The sequence below is a fragment of the Amblyomma maculatum genome, chromosome 7, assembly GCF_055883805.1.
Source record: "Amblyomma maculatum isolate TAMU_Amacu chromosome 7, ASM5588380v1, whole genome shotgun sequence".
NCBI lineage: Eukaryota > Metazoa > Arthropoda > Arachnida > Ixodida > Ixodidae > Amblyomma > Amblyomma maculatum.
In genome coordinates this window covers 125,206,617-125,225,751 of record NC_139350.1, presented here as the reverse complement: position 1 = coordinate 125,225,751, position 19,135 = coordinate 125,206,617, and the positions used below count along the sequence as shown (strand labels likewise).

General features: G+C 44.4%; 1 protein-coding gene across 2 annotated transcripts in view; it reads left to right on the top strand.

The window, feature by feature from the left end:
* LOC146184668 (serine/threonine-protein phosphatase 2B catalytic subunit 2-like) overlaps positions 1-19,135 on the top strand; it is a 115,220-nt gene that overhangs the window by 52,151 nt on the left and 43,934 nt on the right. For both annotated transcript variants that reach the window (XM_084609442.1, XM_084609443.1), the window contains exons 5-6: positions 7,833-7,972; positions 9,893-9,970. In XM_084609442.1, the coding sequence (XP_084465568.1) occupies positions 7,833-7,972; positions 9,893-9,970 (218 nt within the window). The remainder of the gene's footprint in view (positions 1-7,832; positions 7,973-9,892; positions 9,971-19,135) is intronic.

Below are 19,135 nucleotides of genomic sequence, written 5' to 3'. Positions count from 1 at the left end.
TTTGTATGCATTTTTCAGGTGTCTCTGAATTGTCGTGCCATCTGGAAGTGCTCAATACAAGCTCTTTGCTATTGCCGCCATTGCCGTTTGGAAATAAAATATTTCTCTCCTTTTTTTCCATCCTAATTAACTATATGGCTGTTGTCCTAATAATTTTTGCCGCTGCAAGACTTCAACAAATTTTATTTTCATAATGGTTGTGCATTTATCAACAACCAGAAAGTTTGCAATTTAGACGCAGTTTTCTTTAATGGCCACGGGCGCCGCCACTATTCGTAAACACCCTAATTTTGCCGTTTTTTGATACATGGGTGCTATGGGAAGTTTCACAACTGGTAGTATTGAGGAGCTCTGGGTTGTATGACCTCACAAGATTGCATGGCATGGCCGACATGGCAGGAGCTGTCTCCCAGGCAGGTCCTTTGAGATGGAGGGTGAGGTGGGAATCGAACCCACAGGAACTCTTGGACACGGAGTCAGACATGCTACTCTTCGGCTATGCAGGCATGTTTGCTCTACTTGATTAAAGCGGGCCTTTATATCCATGTTTAGGGGTCTTTACATAATGTAGCATCTTGGTACTGTGTGGTAATAACTATGTGTGAGGTAATGTAGGTGCAGGGTTAGTCACTAAAGCAAATAGAAAAGTTCATGATATTTACAGAATCCTGCTATAACATATTATAAAAATGGAGCTATTTATGGTATTTAAAGAACTATCGGCTGCAAAAGTTACGTGACACATATTCTTAAAGAAAAACATTAATTCTCTGGCTTGCAACTCATTCACGTGGTTTTGTTACTAGCAGATGGAGTGTGTGTGTCCCTTCATCTGGGAACACTTCGGGTGGTTTGATCATGTGACTGCTCCGAAATGATTTTTCCGCATGCACGCATGCTGTAAACTTTTGCAGCCAGTAGTACATATTCAGTCTGGTCATGGCATTGGATAGAGGGTATAGGATGACCCTTTTCTGTGGTATGTCACCTCTGAGGTGCATTAATTAATTCGAATTAATGAGCTCTTATGTCCGAGACGTGCACACAAGAGTTAATTCATTTGACCTATGTTAATTTGGAAAAACAGCGTTGCCTTGGTCAATGCCTGTGTGTACTGCTATGGTGTCATATGGGCAGCGGGATACTTGCAACAGTTAATAAGGCAAGTTGCATCCATTTATGGTCGGCAGCAGGGTAAGCGATTGTCAAAGTAGCTGTACTCAGACCTGAACAAGAGCATGCTGCTAAGTCAACGATGCACGTGTCCATGCAACTGCAGGCGTGGCAAAGTGGGGACAACCTTGTCTTAAACTAATAATTTCGTCTTGGCGTCAGTTTCGCTTTGTACGAGCTTCATTCTAGCCCATGATAATAGCGGCTGTCAGCTGTGCATCAGCCAACAGACTACAGAGCCAAGTTCTGCTCTGTTTCAGGTGCTCATTGGCAGCACTGCACATTTCCCTCGCTTCCATCTGTGGTTTTTCCGTTGCACCACAAGTGTGTGTATGGTGCGGTTAAAGGGCCATTGTCCAGGGAAGGACTTTTTAAGTGAAGGAGCCCAGTGTTTCGATCAGGTACCGGAGATAGTCTTTGCGAAATGTTACAATGACACGCGTGCCGCAAAGTAACGAAAATACAAATCAAAGCTCTCTCATGCTCTCCTTCGGGAAGCCAGCTTTCCCGTTCCCTGTGCCGGCCCGTCGAGCCACAGTTATGACGTATTTGTTGAAAACGACGTCCATTGGTCCGTCTCGCTGTCTGAGGGTGAAGGATGGGTGTCTACCGCTCGCTGCACGCTTTTCCCTCGCCACAGCCAGACTGAATCCAGCTGCGCGCGCTCCCTCGCCCGTTTTTTTTTTTTTTCACGCACGCGGAGTGCCACGCTCCACCTCCCGCCAAACGGTGAAGAGGAAGGGGAATTTGTCTTGCGGAGGCTAGACGACTGGGCAGGAGAGTGAAAAACCTCTAAGAGGGAACGGAAGGAGAGGGAAGCGCAAAATCGGTTGATTGCGGTGGCTGTAAGCTGTAACTCCGTTATTAATTACTCTTTTCAAAAACTTTTTGCGGCCTTGCATTGTAGGGACGAAGCCTCACAGCCACCGCGGAAAAAAAAATTTCGACCAGAGGGTGGACAGTGGGCCTTTAAGTCTCCCCACACGTTGTGCAGACTGCTTTGAGTGGGCACTGCCGCTACTGCATTGCGCTGTTTGGGATGCCAGGCAGGCTGAGGACATTTAGAGCCAGTTCTTCCGTGACACTCTCGACGGTGTGCGCATAGTAAAGCATCGATGAAGATGTGAACTAAGAATAAGAAGCAGGAGATCACTTTCCCCTGGGGGTCTTTCTTCCAGTAAAGTTGCCCTGACGGAAGTGGTTCTTATCAGTATAAATTTTTTTTTCAGTCATTCGATAGTCCAAACTTGGGATACCTTGAAAAATTTTTTTCTGAGATGCCTTGAAGTTCAGATTAACTAGCATTTCTTGTAAAACAGTGAGAACATGTAGTGAGCACGGATAACTACTCAGGAGCAAGCTGAAATTGAAAGCATGCTTACTTAGAGCCACTAGATGATGTTTCAGGCCAATTGTCACCTGACTCATGATTGGAGCTCAAGTCATTAAACAAAAAAATCTGTGCTCTGTCACGTTGGCTCAGTGGTTAAGACGCCCCCCTATTGGAACGAAGTAGAGCTCGTGAAGTTGTCTTTAGACTATTCTGTACTGCAGTCATCAAAATATAGTGGAAGCAGCAGAATCACACGCATGGCCTGGTGAGAGGTCTACACAAATTTTGCGAACTTTTAAGACCGTTGTGAAAATTAAGTTGCTGAGTGATGAAAAATGTGGGCTGCATGAAAACCTAGAAGTGGCTAAGTAGTGCCAAACTACCAGACTAGTTAGTTGAGGCTTGTGAAATGAGCAGTTATATGTTGTTGATGGCCTATGGGGAGTGTGTAAAGAGTTAAGTGAAAGAAACTCTACACTTGATGTTCATTAGCGGTACTAAATTTCCTTTCTCTCTCCAGACATGCCTGTACTCTGTTAACCTTTGTGCATGTTACATGAAACCCAGTGTTTTTATTGCTATCTGCACTCAATTTCCTATTTGGAAACGGTGAGGGGTTGCTTCTCCTTCTGCCCTCGGTGGCCGCAGTCTGTCATATTCTGTATGTTGCGACTACCCACTAGTTTTTCAGCGGTTCTTTGCTAGAAAGGCACCTCTCACTTCACTCGGACATGGCCTAGTCGAAGAAATTCTATTCTGTAGTTGTAGTTACTTTAACTCATATGCGACTTTCATTGACATTGTTACTGTTCGTGCAACCTGATACCTTCATATTTGGCTAGTGTCTAGAGAGAGTGGTCATTAGTCCTTTTAAGGGGAGATGCGGGTCGAAAAATGCGGGTTTTTTCGAAAATGACTGATTTTTTGTTTTTACTTGTTTTGTCAAGTTTAGTATCTCTACTTTCATGAAAATAAAAATCAAAGCTGAGTTTAAACAGGAAATGGGCTGAAATTACGTTTAAAGAGCGCACGGTGGCAGTTAAATGACCGAAAGTATGCTATCTTCGAGCGTCCCGCGGTCGGCATAGCGCAGTTGATCGCCGTTGCGGATCACGTGAGATCAGCCAAGCCGCATTCTCCCAATCACCACAGTTGCCCGGCGTCTAAAACACAAGTAATAATAAAAAAAAGCATGCCTACGTCGCATTTTTCAAGCACTGCGACTGGTTTTTAAATCACGTGGTACGAATCGAGCCTCGCCATTGGCCGCCGCGCGCGTGCATGTGGCGAAGCCCACTTGCTGGCTCCATGCTACGTCGAGGTGCGTTTCCGAGTGACGATGGTTCGGCAACTTTATCTTCGTCATGGATGAAGCACAATTGAACCAGCGCAGTCACCGAGGAGTGAAATACCGTTCTGTTCACAAATATAGAGGACGTTGGCAAAAATCGAAAGAGAAGGCTCGTCCAGTGACAACTCGACCTGTGGCAGTTAGGCCTAGTGGAACCGACGCCGATCCCTCCAGCGTTTCAGATGCCTCCGAGGAATTCGAAGCGGCGTTAGATTGTGTGAGTGCCTCGGAAAAAAAGATTGGGCATTTCTAAGGTGAGGAAATAGCCTGCGATGTACTGACTTGGCAGTGGTGAACGTTCTTGTGGGTGGCGCGATTTGCCCAAGCCAGTGTTCAGGACTTCCATTATTCGGGAACCGGCCGCAAAGCGCAGACTCGCTTCGTTTCTTGAACTACTCTGTGAGAACTCTGCCTGACCGCAATGTGTGCTTTCCACAACATACTGATTGTGGCGAGTTATGGCGTGCAGGGATGCGAGCAGAGATTGACAGCGGGAGCTCGGATGAAAGCTTCGCCGTCAACGTCAAAGCTGCTGTGGTGGCCTGTTTTATAGGAATTGGATATGAGCAGCTAGTGCGATTTTCCTCAATTATTGGACTCCACAAGCCAATGCATCATAGCTTGGCACATCCAGAGAAATAACAACGCAGAAACAAATGTCCTTGAAGCTGACTGCGGAAGCGAACGCAAATCGCCGCACACTGAAGAAAAAAAGCGCATGTCAGAGTCCACTCGCAAGGGTCACGAGGGAGCGACATATGCTGCAGGAAGTTTCTAGTGCCAGTGGCTGCTTTATGGACAATTTTCTCCTTTTGTTCCAAAGTTTGATCGGAATTGAAGCTCTCTTTTTTAAATAAACATGCAATTTTAACTTCAAATGCATTTTTCTCAAAATGCAATTTTGGGCAATTTTCAGTATTTGCCCTTCATGTTTTTGGTACTTCTGATGCTCATATCTGAATGAAATTTTGCAAACATTTTCTCTGAGGCATGAGGAGTGCCATTATCTCTTTCAAAAATAAATACTATCAAATATTACAAAAAAAAAAATAATTACCACATGGTGGTGTCTTGACAATGTAGACTTGCCAGGTTCAAATTTTTCATGTCATTAGCATACTTAATATGTACTTTATTATTAGTTTTTGGCACTCTACAGTTTATATGGATCAAAATGAGCCATCAACGATGTGTGTTTATGGAAGTTTAGTATGACAAAGAAGGGGGGCAAAAGAATGTATATTTTACACACTGTCACTAAACAGAACAAAAACTATGCAACTTACAATAAACCTAATTGCAGATTTGAAATCAGCATAAAAAACTGAATTATTAACCAGAGTTTCATAGCTCTAAGTCAAATATTAAAGAAAAAGTGTCTTCGAGTAGCATCTCCCCTTAAAATGAGCCTGGTTTTGGTGTGATCCACAAGGGTACTTGCTTAAGAGTTTGAGAGACAGAAAAGGGAAAGGGGATAGTTGTCCCTGCCATGCCTCCACCCCTGGGAGAGCATCAAAATGAACTTTTCATCTGGCTATTTTATATTCCTAGGAAAATGTTACTGTGTGGGATTACCATGTCTTCCTGTGTATAATACGCCTGTCACATGAGCAAATTTAATGTCATTCGTATCGAATGACATTAGCATTTAATGTCATTATTCTCATGCTACACGAGAAAATTTAATGTCATTAGGTTCGAATGATTTTCTTCATCGAATGAGTTTGGGGAACTTATTGATCGCGAACCAAATGTGTACTCTTGACGCCAGATACGCAGCAGAAACAAGTAACGCAACAACATATTCTGCGCACATTGAAATTTAAAAATTATATTTCTAAAGTTTTGTTTTAAAACCTGTTAATTTAGGTGTAAATAGCACTGCAGGCTCTCGCGGAACGGCATTACTCTCGGTCACATCAGTGGTCCAGTAATGACAGCGACTCACGAACATTTTGGGCTCTGTGTTCCTTGGTAACCGCATCTCCCCGTATGTTTATCTCGGAATTATTTAAAGTTTTGACTGAGCGCCTCACAGTTTGGACGCCAATTGCATGCTCTGCGTGTCTCCGTGCGTCTCTGCACTGTGTATCCGCGCTCCGCTGTGTTCAGCCATATTGTTTGTTTACATATTTCGGATTTCTGGATGACTCTATACTTGGCTTGGATTTTTATGGCTAAAGTGCTACAGCACAGCCAAAAGTAATGTTTTTCGCTTGAATTATCGTACAGAAATGTTTTGATCAGCTTTAAAATGTTACACAGTGATTTCAAACGCCTTTTATGCGCACTGATGCTCCTTAAGTGCAGCACTTTTTGTAGCTGACCGGAATTGCTACCATTTGCGAATGACATTATATTTTACCGTGTAGCACCGAAAGAAACCGAATGACATTCGATGCATCGAATGACATTAGATTCGAATGACATTAAATATGCTCGTGTGACAGAGGTATAAGACCTGGTTTTCTTACAAAAACTTTGCTAATGCATCATACGCAATGGTGCGTTTTATGTGCATTTTCGTTTCGCTCAACGTTTCTAGGTGAATTTTATCTTGAAGCGGTAGTGGCAATGACTTCTACGATTACCTATGGCTGTCTCACGGCCCCAAGCATTAGCAATACGAAGTGCGAAAAAATGGCATTGTATGCTCTCCTTGCCCTCCCACACTGCCAAGACAAACCAGCAGGACAAAGCCATTCACTTTGCAAGTTTCCATTTGCAACTTCATTTGGTGGCTGCTGCGTATGTGTTTCCTGCGTGTACTGTGCCCGGTAACCTAAGTGGGGCAATGATCAGAGCAGCTCTGCGAGTGCGAAATGGATGTCTCAGCAGCAGTGCCACCAGAAATTGCCCAACGTTTCGGTCGCCCGTCAAAGCATGAAGCCCTTGAAGGCTTTGAGTTGGGAAGTGCTGCTGTGCTGCCTAGCTAGCTGTTTGAGAGTTTTTTTTTTGGCGTGAGGGTTGCCTTTGTTTATCATTTCGTGCCATATAAGAGGTGTTCTAACAGACGGATCATTTTGCGGAAGTTGTGGAAGCAGGTGTAAGTCTCAGTGCTCTAACTGGGTAAAGTCTTGTACAAGGATGCGTCTTATATACAAACTTTTTTTTGTTGAAAGCCTCTCAAATATCAGGGGTGCATATTATACACTGGAAAATACGGTATGTTACATTGTATGCTATTTGGGGGTTTAAATGCATTCGGTGATTTCATTGTACACAGAGCACCTGGGTGAAAAGGAACATGCTTATGCTATACTTCAGTGACTGTTGGTGCCATCTGATAGTGGTCACTGAAAGCTTGACACGGGCGTTTAGAGAGCAGTGAATGTGCCACTTGTAATGTGCTGCTTCGGAGCAGATCTTGACTTGCTGAGGAGAGCGGCTGAAACAGCTGCTGCTGCTGCAAAATTAGCTTACTTCATTGAGTAATCCTTTTTTTGTTTTTCTGTTCTGCTTTTTTCGCTTGGATGAGATAGCTTGTTTCACCCTTTCCTCCAAACATGGATTTACGAGCAGCAGCAGACAGTCAGCTATAGCTGTTCTCAGTGTGCTGTGTACGTGCTTCCAGCTTTTCTAGCTGTGCGCAGATTATGGCGGGAGCATCAGGTGCAGCTAACATGCACATATGCTCTTGTGTACTGTGTATCTGTGTAATGCATAAAATAAGTTGTGCTGTGAGTACTTGAACGATTGTCTGCCAAGTACTATTTAAATGTCTTTAACGCATTTAATCCCTACCTAAGGGCCTATTGCACTTTTACGCAGAGAGCCCTTCGTAGTGTGTGTACCGCATGATTTGGGCCTGGTGTAGTTTTGCTTTCTCAAAAGTAGCTGCTCATTATAGAGTGCTTGGGAAGTGTGCTGTGTAGCCGGCCTGATTCGAGCTGCCGAGCGCATTTGACGGTGGCAACTTGACGTGGTTGCTCTGGTGCCCGTGCAGCGTCTGACCTCTTGCTTTGGCACATGCAGCTGGACAGGTTCAAGGAGCCGCCTGCTTTTGGTCCCATGTGCGACCTGCTATGGTCGGATCCACTTGAAGACTTCGGCAATGAGAAGAATGCGGAGCATTTTAGTCACAATAGCGTCCGTGGATGCTCATATTTCTATAGGTGGGCACCCCCTTCCCTCTGCTTGCTCATAGTCAGCCGTGGCTGTTTAATTATGAGGGGAGCCTGTGTTGTAACATGCTTCCTTTGAAGTCGGTGCTTCTGTAGAATTCTTTCTTGGAAGTTGTTTGTTAAAATTAACGTGTTCAGTGGGAATATGTGGACCGAGACATTGTATGAATGTTTACTTTGCACAAAGTTGCATGGGCATGACTAATGGCTCCACAGGATTTTTTCTGGCATTTTCTGGAGTGTGCAGAAAACCACTCATATTGGAATTTGTCCACGGTTTCAGTATTTGTCAGTTTGGCTTTCTTATGAAAATGCCCTTCACACTCAAGGCCTATCCAGCAACGATGCCTTTTTTTCACCAAAGAAACTTAATTGTGCAAGAATAGTGGTGCCGCAAAATGGTAGAGCTCAAAGGTAAAACTGTCATCGAACTTCAGCACTTGTTGCTGTTCATAAGCTGGCTGAAGTGCGAGCTTTATCAAAAAGAAGCTGCTGTATTTTATTCACTTGCTAAGCTTAGTTTATTTCATCTTATTCCTTAAAAGTACTGACAGCTTCTCTCATCAGCAGCCTCTGGCTTTCTCACCTTGGTGAGCATAGGCACTCAGTGTTGCTGTCAGTCGCTACAGCAGTTCTTTGGTTTTTAAGATCTTTGCATAAGAATATAACTACTTGTCCAAAAAGTAAGACAAGACAAATCATTTTTATAGTTACAGCATGTTTTCAAGCACAATCTTCATTTTTTCTTTGCCTTTCATGTTCTGTGTTGGGTGCTGTAAGGATTGCAGCTTCTTGACAGCTGCTCCTTTTGGGTGCCAAAGGTTGGAGCCCTGCTGTGGTGGCTCAGTGGTTTGGGCACTCGGCTGCTGAATGAAATCCCAGCTGCGGTGGCCACTTCTTGATGAAGGCAAAAAGCAAGGCACTCGAGTGCTGTGCAATGTCAGTGTAGGTTTAAGAACCCAAGGTGGTCTAAATTTCTGGAGCCCTCCATTACGGCGTCTGTTCCAGCTGCAGTCGCTTTGCGATGTTAAACCCTGTAAACCAAACCAAAACCAAAGGTCTTGGATAGGTGCCTTCACTGCCGAGGCCATTGATGACAAAGCCATAGCACTCCTACACGTAGCTGTGCACTTAGTGCATTTTCTCAAGGACCCGATTCTCAAAGGCCTGTGCGGCAGCCGTGTGCAAGGGCTATAAAGAGAGATGTAGCTTACCACATTTCTCAATGGGGATAAGCTTGTTTTGAAGAGTGGTACACTGTGACAAGCTTGTGCCATGCTACAGCTCGTAAGTTGTGTAATTATATTATTTAGTGGGAAAGCAGGTGTGTAAACTTCGACAGGTTTAAGCTACCTACTTAATTAGTTAACTGGGCTCAGGTAGCATATTGTAACCAGTACAAGGCAGAAGACACCGATGGGATCAGTATGACACCAAGCTTGTTCACATCTCCCTTGTTCGCAGAGAGGTACACGGCAATATGTTGTTGGCTGTGGGCTTGCTGAATGAAAATAATGAAAACATTTCATATTCTTGAATTTGAAATCAAGTAATTTAATAGGATTTTGAATGTGAGTAGGCACGGGAGTGGAAGTGGTTTGAATTAACAGATAGCTGAAGTGTATGCCTGGTGGTCTTTTTTTTTATTGGTCCTTGTACTTTTATGCTGTTCCTGGTATTGGCATAATGTTCCGAATGCAGTTGGTGCTGCAGTGAGCGGTTTCATCAGTTTTCTTCAATGAGAGTTTATGTTCAGTTTGGATTTCGTATGTCTGAATATTTATAATAAGAAAATGTGAGAGGGGCAGTAGAGGGGGTGAGGTGGAGCGGCAACCTGAGATCTTGAGGTGTGTGGAACAGGTGTTTTGTGGGCGGATTGGAAGTGACTGCACACTGTCTTCTTTCTTGCAGCTATGCAGCATGTTGCGAGTTTCTCCAGCAGAACAACCTCCTCTCTATCATTCGGGCTCATGAGGCTCAGGATGCTGGGTGAGTAATTTGAATACACTGTTGCTGTCTTGGGTTAGCCTTGCAAAGCAGAAGCAGGGTTTCTTTTTTTTTCATGTAACATATTTGAGAAGTGGCATGGTCCACTTCATTTATGACTACAGCTCAGTGTGTAGGGCATTATAGGGTTGTACTGAAACATATGCCCGTGGTGATTGCAGTGGCATTGGTGTTGAAAGTTTAAGGGCAGGCTGGAGTAGCCTCGTATCGATGTCAGTAGTTGCTCAGCCTAGGCTTTCTCAAATTTCAGCAATGACCCTGCTATGATGGCATGCCTCTTAGGGGGTGGGCCCTGAGTGTGAACAATGCTGTTCACTTACTCATTCCATGTTCTCGGGCAGCAGTGCCTTGCTGCACAACTTGACATTGCACAGCCTCGGGATGTGCCGTTCGTAATGCCCATGCGCGAGACATCACACGGGTATTGCAAGTGGCATGAACCCATGCTGATCTTGCTCTTCTGCTACTTCTAGTTGTCAGTGCAGGGGCTGCATGATATTTATTGGCTGCACACAAACTATCTAGTGTACACATGTGGAAGTGCAAGAAACTTGCCACGTTCAACTAAAAAAGAAAACGTTGAAAGCATTTCGTGTATCGCCAAAAAGGAAGCTACATGACCATAGTTAGAATGCACAAAGCACCAGCCATATTGTTGGGATGCCAGCCGGCTGGGAGTAGAAATGCGAAGAGAATACAATGCAAGCCTTCATATTGTATCGTGGAGCTGCAAAATTGAGTGCATCAGTGTTGCTACACACAGCTGTGAAACTTGCTTCTGGCAGGGCTAGAAAGCAGCAGGAGATCTGAATGGATAGTGGTTCTTCAGTTCACAAGTCAGTCAAGGAAAGGGTAATATCATTGTGGTCCTGACTCAGAGGACTGATAGCAAGTTTTCCTTATGTGTTTTCTTCTTTGAAATTATGTTTTGGAAAGTACTATAGATATCATCTCATGGTATTTCCCTAGACTGCTGAATAATTTCTAATCGAATTTCTTCTGTTAGCTTTGATTTCAGTTTCGACAATAGAATGTTGATCATAATGTTCGAGGTGGCTGTAGGTCAAATGAGCCGTGAAAAACTGCAATATAATCTGATGAATCATTTGTTGTCACTCTGTCACTCAGGCTCTTGAAACAAGCTGGCGTAACCATTGCAGGGTATTAAAATTGCATAACAGCAATTATACTATTCCGTTTTTTTTTTTTTTTTTTTTTTTTTGTGCCTAATATGATTTGGGCTCTTTTATGACCACCCCAGAGGCCGCCCATATATGAAGAGTGGTGTATGACAGGCTGCTGAATGTAGATTTCAGTGTTTTGAAACACATAGTCCCACTTAGTCTGAAAACTGTAGTTTTGGTTCACATGCGATTCACATTTTTTTCTTTTCTCTCTTTTTTTTTTTTCTTTTTTTGCCGCAGGCAGTGATGTAGAAGTGTTTATACGGAGTGATGTGGTCGCAAATGTCAACAAAAATGGCATTGAACTCTCATCAGGACACGCTGCAAATTTGGTGCCATTCGCGGATTCTTTTTTTTTTATGACAGCAGTAGCAAAGAGTCCGAATATGACATTGCGAAGCTCTGACTTCATTTAGGATGATTGAGGATAATTGAGCCCAAGGAAAGCATACTTTCAATCTTGGTTTGCTTTTGACCAGTTTCACGGGCTCGCTCTGAGTTCCCGCTGTTTAATTTCCATTTGCTAGGGTTTCAGCAACAAGGAAAGCTCCTGAGCCACATTGAGTGGCGTTTCAGCACTTATATTTCGGAGAACAACTTCTAAAACAGATTTTCAGTTTTGTTGCCAAACTTGATCACGGTATGCCACTCTCTGAAAAATGTGCCACTTAACATGCCAGCCATAAACCACGAAAGTTTGAAAAGGCAAAAAACTGTGAGCTGGGTGATAAGCAGTGAAAGACCAAGCTGTAAACGAACATTTTTAGCAATTTAAGTGTTATCAGAATGAACTTCAGTACATAACATATTACAGTGAAAGCTCGTTAATTCGAACCTCGATAATTCAAATTTTCGGATAATTCGAACTACACTACTTGGTCCGGCCAAGCTCCATAGAGATCTGTGTATAAAAAAAGCCCGTTAATTCGAACACGAATCTGTTCCGCTACGGATAATTCGAACGACGCGCCGCCGCTTCTGGGCGGCTTGGCGCACATCACGCGGCAAAAAAAAAAAACACCTCCGTGATCGGTAGGCATAATTAGAGGCTGCGCACATCCAAAACGGGGACAGAATAAGGAACCAGGTAAAACCATGGAAGACTGGGTAAAACTTAGGCGCCACGACCGGCGTGGCGGCTGGCGGCGTTGAAGGGAGGGGACGCGGCCGCGACAAGGTCAGTGCATGGCCGCGCGGCGGCGGCTGCGTGCTCTCCTTTCTGCGCAACCTCCGTAGCTCTCAACTAAATGCTTGTTAATTCCAACCCTGTTAATTTGGAAATAGGGATAAGTACTGTCGGCGCGGTCCCAGCCAATGCCCATAAAAGGCTGATCTTGGACTGGCACTATGGGTTAAACTTTTTTTTTTTTTTTTTGCGATAGCCATCCATCCTTCTACCCATCAGCCGTCAACGGAAGCACGCGAGTCAGCCGCGATCATGACGCCAGCTTTTAACACCGTTCGCTCCGATGATTGGAGTGGCAGTAGACGGCGCCGCCCACCCAAGTCGCTCATAGCATGATAAAGCGAACATACTTAAAAGGAGGCTTGCACAACCGGATAAGCGCTGGCACTTTGCAAAGTTCGCTTTCCTCCTCCCTGCCCGAGCTAAAGTCAAAAGATAAACACGCCGTTATTGCCGCGCAGCATCTTGGCGCACTGCATGTGTTGTGGACCGTGAAGGCGCGAAACAGGGACTCGCTAACGACTGACGCCTTTATTATTATTATTATTATTTTTTTTTTTTTCAGATTCGTAGGCACAAATTGGGGCTGGGTGGGTTCATTATGTGAGCGAGTTCGTTATGCGACTAAATACGGTACATTTACCGTAGTACAAACGGTTTTGGTCAGTTTTTTCGAGGCCATTGATAATTTGAACATCGGATAATTCGAACTTCTTTTTCCCGGTCCTGTGAAGTTCGAATTAACGAGCTTTTACTGTAGTTTGTTTGTAATTTGATTGTGTTAGTTTAGTTTAACATGACCTCCGCTCAGAATAGCACCAAGAGAAACGGCAGACAGGTGTGCTAAAGTTTTAGATGTAATAGAAGAGACAGTGTAGCATATTTTTTATATTCTGGGTTATTTTTATTGCAAGGTTTTGTTTTGATGTTCATGCTTTCTTTCATTTCGTATGTATTTCAGCAAGTTTGCAGAGTAAGATTTTTTCTTTGTGTCATGTATAAAGTTCAACAGAAAGTTTTGTATGTATTCTAAAGACCCTCTCAATACGGATGCATTGTAGTATACATTATGGCAGAGACAATGAATATTTCATTTAATAAAAAAAATTTCTAAGACCATCCAGACTGCCTTGCTTTATACCACGGTCCTGAAAGAGTTACACAAAAAGAAAACGTGCCTAAGCAAGCCATATTTTCAAAATTAAGAAATCTGGCATTGTACCACCCTTCGTATATTCCAAAAATGTTTCATACAATATTCATTTTCTTATATTCGTGATTTGTCAACTTTTTGTAAATTTTTTTCAGTGAGCAATTTTTTCATGTTATCTACAGCGATTAAGTAAATACCAACCAAGAAATCTCTGCTCAGGTGATTCCTTCAGATGATGCTATTGCTGATGACAGTGAACCGGAAAGAGAAAAATGAGCTCTGAACAGCACAGAGGCTGCCGACGTGGCCAAGGGTTTTTAAACCTATTGATGTGCGGGGACAACTTGCGTGTTCATTTTTTCTCTATAACGTTGAAAAGGCGAGATTTCATGTTTATACTAAGGTTTTAGTTAAAAAATTATCATTCGTTTTTTCATCTTGTGTGCGCATATTGAAACACATTTTGCTTGGTTTTATTAGCAGGGTTGTTTGCATGAATTTGTTGTAGTACTTTCAAGAATGTTGGATATAACGGATGAATTTCATGCCAAACTTTGATGTAATGGGGTTATACTGTAGTCAAAGACTTATAAATAGCTGCATTTAGCTATATGTTATTTCAAGGTTGTTCAAATACTGCATTTACAGCAAAACCTCATTGATGCATTTTTGAAGAATGCTGGGAAAACAACTTATTGTTACAACGGGGGTAAGACGTCGGAGCGCTGAACAACAAGACGATAGGGCAGGGAGCTCAGCTGGTCAACGGCAGCGCGTCCGGCACGAGTCTTTTTCCTTCGCTTGTGTTGTAAGCTTCTTCTTCTTCTGTACTGAAGTATTATCCGGGAAAACATAAGATTCGAACAGCCTAATTTTGAAAAAAATCCGACTGTTTAATGGGGTACAAAGTCATTAGAATCGACTTTCACTGCATATACTGCATAAAAGTGTAGGTTAGCATTACCTCTCACAGAATTCAGTCCGTACTTGCATTGTCTCAAGCGTGAAAAAGTTTAATAAAAAATTCTGCTTCGTAGAAGCCAATGACGAGCTGGGATCATTTCCTTGGTTGCTTCCGGATGCTTCTCCCCCTTACACCGGGATGTGTGGAGAAGCCATCTCTATGTCTTAGTCGCCGCGTGTTTGCTCATGCTGTGTCCACCAGGCCCTGCCCACTTGTATGCAAGCAAATACCGTATACACGCGTGTAATGGCTGCACTTTTTTTTTCGAGATTGGGGTGAAAATCGGGGGGTGCGGCAATTACATGAGAAAAAAGACAGCGAAAAAAAATTATTTGCGGTGTTACCTGCCTTTATTATTGTTAAAAAAACTCCTCGTCCTCCTCCACTAAACTCGTTGGGATTTCAGGCTCGTCCCGTGTCCAAAACATCACTCCTCGTCGTTGTCCTCCTGCTCCTCCGAACGTCATCATGCTTCAGGCTCGTCCTTGTCCCACATGAGGTCATCCTCCATACCGTCCAGCCTGTTTGATATCCCTGTCACCTTGAAACTTGTTTCCACAGTCTCGAACGAAACCGTGGCCCACGCTTCGAGTATCCAGTGGCAAACGGCCACAAGCGGTGCCCGTTTCAGTCGGCCGGTTGTAGTCTTCTGGTGGAGGGCCGTGATGCGTTCAGATTGTGAGATCGTACGTGATATGCTTCGGGCGATCGAGGAAATGGCTGCAAAACGGAGGAGCGAACAGACTTGGATTGGATTGGATTTGCTGGCCTCACCCTTTGTAACGGGCGGGCATCGCTGCGGCTAGGAGCGCCCCCTTTGTAACGGAGGTGGTGGCCACTGCCCCCATGCTCGACTTTTTTTTTCCTTAAATATTTTGTTCTTAATTCTTACTGGCAATTCTACTTCTAACCTTACGCTTCATTTTGGCTTTCACTTGATTTTTGGGCCCCACCTGGCGGCAGTAACCACGAAACGTTCCGTATTTCTTGCACCGCACAGTAGACGGCACTGCCCAACTTCCTGAAACTCATGGTGCGGCTTTTACTCGGGAAATTTTTAAAAAGTTTTTTTTTTTCCCAATTTTCTTTCTAAAGTTCGGGGTGCGGCCATTACATGCGTGCGGCCATTACATGCGTGTATACGGTAGTTGTAGCTCTCAAATGGTTTACCCCTATTCCCCTAAGCCACTGCAAAGAAGGCACCGCGTTTCTCCTCCTGAAGTCATGTTTCAGGGGGAACAGGCACCTCTGCTTTCTTTGGTGCCTCGCCCCTTTGCACCTAATCTTTGTACACGAGCGCTCGTTAGCACATGTGCAGTTGATTGCAAAGCATATTATATGAGCACAATTTGTCGAAATTTAGAAGTAGTAAATGGGAAGTCATGTTATTCAGGAACTGGGAGATTTTTCACTGTCTGCGATTTTGTACATTTGAAATGAGAAATGGTATGAAGCGGGAATGTAGTAATGAGGTTCTACTGTTTTTTTCAGTCTCTCTCCGAATAGTCTGTTTTTTTGCGATCCTGAAAGAGTTGAAGCATTCCTTGACATTAGCCATCGCTCAGTTGATGAAACTGAAATGTGAGAAAAGAAATTAATTATGGATTATTCAGCAGTGTAGGTAAACATGTCTATGTATTGCAACTTGCCGTGCATCATTGCAGAGAAAAAGATGTTAAAATTAAACTTGAGTGTCTTTACTGCTTTAAGAAAAAAAATTTTCCTGTGTGTAGGAGCACCTTTGTATAAGGCGTACCACTCATATTTATGCCCGTATTCACAAACCCGCCTCGACTCGACGCTCCACCTCCACTCCTTGGAGCGGAGAATACAGCCGCTCTTCCACTCCAGGGCTGATACAGATTCATGAACGCCCCTCGGCGTTTCCTCCGACAAGTTCTCCTCAAGAATACCTCCTCCATTCGAAGCTGCGCAAGTAGCGTACGGGGACGAGATTAAGGTGAACTGTTGGCCCAAAAATTGCGTGCTGAAGTGTGTAACATGCTCAGTTTCTCATGTCAAGTCTTCTAAACAACTTTCGCAAGCGACCTCGACATTAACAGCGTAGTGGAACTTGTTTGGTGGGCTGGATGACAAAGGCGGCTGTGAAAAATGGCCGAAAATGCTTTTGCATCTGGCAACAGCCGCTGCTGGTGATTTAGAGATTACGCAGAGCATGATGTAGGCTTCGAGAAATGGCGTGAATACTTTGGTTTATTTTTTTGGTGTGAGATCTACGCGTGGCTTTTGCTGCTTTGCCTTTTTGTTATTGCCAGGCTTTGACGGAGTATTTTTTTTTTTATTGCTGGGCTTTGACAGACATGAAAATATATTGCAGGGAAAAAAGTAAAAACCGCCAACTCCTACGAGCATGGCTCCTTTCATAGTGCGCGGACGGCTTGGGAGCGAGCGGTGACAACATGTGTGCTGCTTCGCAGCGCGCTGCAGCTCATGTACACTGAATTTGACTCTCCTGAAGCAAATGCCGCGTGCGGTTTCCAAACAACTTAATTGAAAACGTGCTTTCAAAGCTATGCCCTTCGTCAGCCGCGAGCATCCCTCCGTAGGACGAGCACACCAACGCGCTCCCTCGACAGCGCCGCGCGTCCGACTACGTACTACATACCCTCTGGCGGTGGGGAAGCTATTGATGCGCGGGCTGCAGCACAGATGTCTGCACAGTCCCACCGCACCTCTGGGGCCCCCCAGCTTATTGCATGCAAACACGCTGGTCCCCCACAAGTTCGTCGCCGTCTGCAGATGCGTGCAGGGCGAGCCACGGAAAATACGCCACCGCCGCTCGACTCTCGAGTCCGGCCGTGAACGAGCTCACCATTAACGGTCAAATCACGCCTCAACTCTGCACTCGATAGGCTCCGAAAAGTTGTCCACTTATCCGGTGACAATTTGAAATGTCCCCGTGCCACACAAGCGAAATGTGATGATGCGACGATCAACACAGCACAGACATTGGTGGCTGATCACTGTTATTCATGTCAGCATGAGCGGCAGGGATGGCCGGAGGCTAGCCATGGCCGCATTCGTAAAACGATAGCGTGGCGGAAGTCCCGTTTTGCTGTCACTCTCAGCCGATGCTTTAGAGAAAGGTTTGGTGTATCCTCGTCGTATCCGCTTTTGTGTAAACTTTAGTATACCGGCATAACGAAGTCCACACAGCGAGCGAGCGATGCAGTGTCCGCCATGCTTACAAGCGGAGTGGCGGTCGAGGAGCGGCCAAGTTAGCGTCGTTGCAGACTAGAGATTCTCGAGAAATGCACCACTAGAGGAGCGATTCCAGTGAAGGTTGCTTTCTGAAACGAAAAGCAGGCCTCGGGGGGCCGCTTGGAGTAGAAGTTCGAGTGAAGGCATATTTGTGAATACGGCGGTTAGACGCTTTCAGCAAAAAAAGTATTTTTATAAGGCGCACCTCTTTTTACCAAGCTAGGGAAATGTGAGTTTAATACACAATGCTTGTGCGACCGTTGTGAAATGCTCTCCGTGCATGTGAGGATGCATCACATGAGCTCTATCTTTACTGAAAGCCTTGAAGGGGTTGCTTTTCCAACATGCTATCAAAAAGTTTGCCGATTTCTGGCATAGTAGTGTAGAGACATCCTCTTCGCACTCAGAATTGCTGATCTAATTGGCCCTGTGCTCAGGTACTGGGGCGTTGTGCACAGTATGTGCGATAAGTGGAAAATTCACGTGCAGTAGCCACCGAATAACTTCAAAGCGGCAGCTGGAAAAGCGAGTTGGGTTGTCCTGGCAATGGGACCATGTAGGCCAGTTTGTGTGAATCTAACATATTAGACCAGCCAGAGACATGGATACAGAAGAAAAAGAAGCACACAGGACAGCACTTTTTGGTAGTTCCACCAGTCCACCTTCTTTAGTTAAGTGGGGGCAGCCAAATGGTCCAGGTTTGCATTTGTACTCCCGCTGTTTTTTCTTTTTTCTATGGTCCTAACACGAGGGCCTGTAACGGTAAGAAGAGTAGGAGTGGTTTAGCTTGGGAAGTAGTGTAAAGAAGGTTGGCTCAGTGGTGTTTGCATTTCCCTGCTTTAGTGTGCCTAAAACATAAGAAGCTAGACTTCGATATCTTGTTTTTGTTTTATTGTCAGTTGCAGTCTAATTTGTATTATAATATTGTTCAGGCTTTTAACTGCTGTACCACTTCCCCGGTAGCTTGAAGGTAATTTTGGGTCTTTCGGTGCGAGTCCCATATGTTGATGCTTGCGTAATGAAATTAAAAGAGGTCCTAAATATTCTCTCGGAAAATTTCAAAGTTCGGTCAGTCCTGATGTGACTAAATTCATTCCACATTTTGTCTTGTGAAGACATCAGGCACATCACCTTTTTTGGGGCAAAAATAATTTCCCATTTCTTGTGTCGAATATCTGTTGGGATGGGGCATGACAGTATACAGCCTGATCTCTCTAAGAATCCACTTCGATAGCACGGAAAGTGCGCCAAAGGAGACTTGAGAGGCTTCGTGCATCCATTCAGCAGTCATGTGTCAAGCTCCAGAGATACTATGTTGGGCTGTCTATGAGGCGAAGAGTTTTTTGCCATGTTGCCGGTGTGCATCGGTGCGGCTTCAGTGGCCCGGAAAGGCAAACCTGGAGACTGTCCTTGAAAAGGTGCACCTGGCGGTATGTAT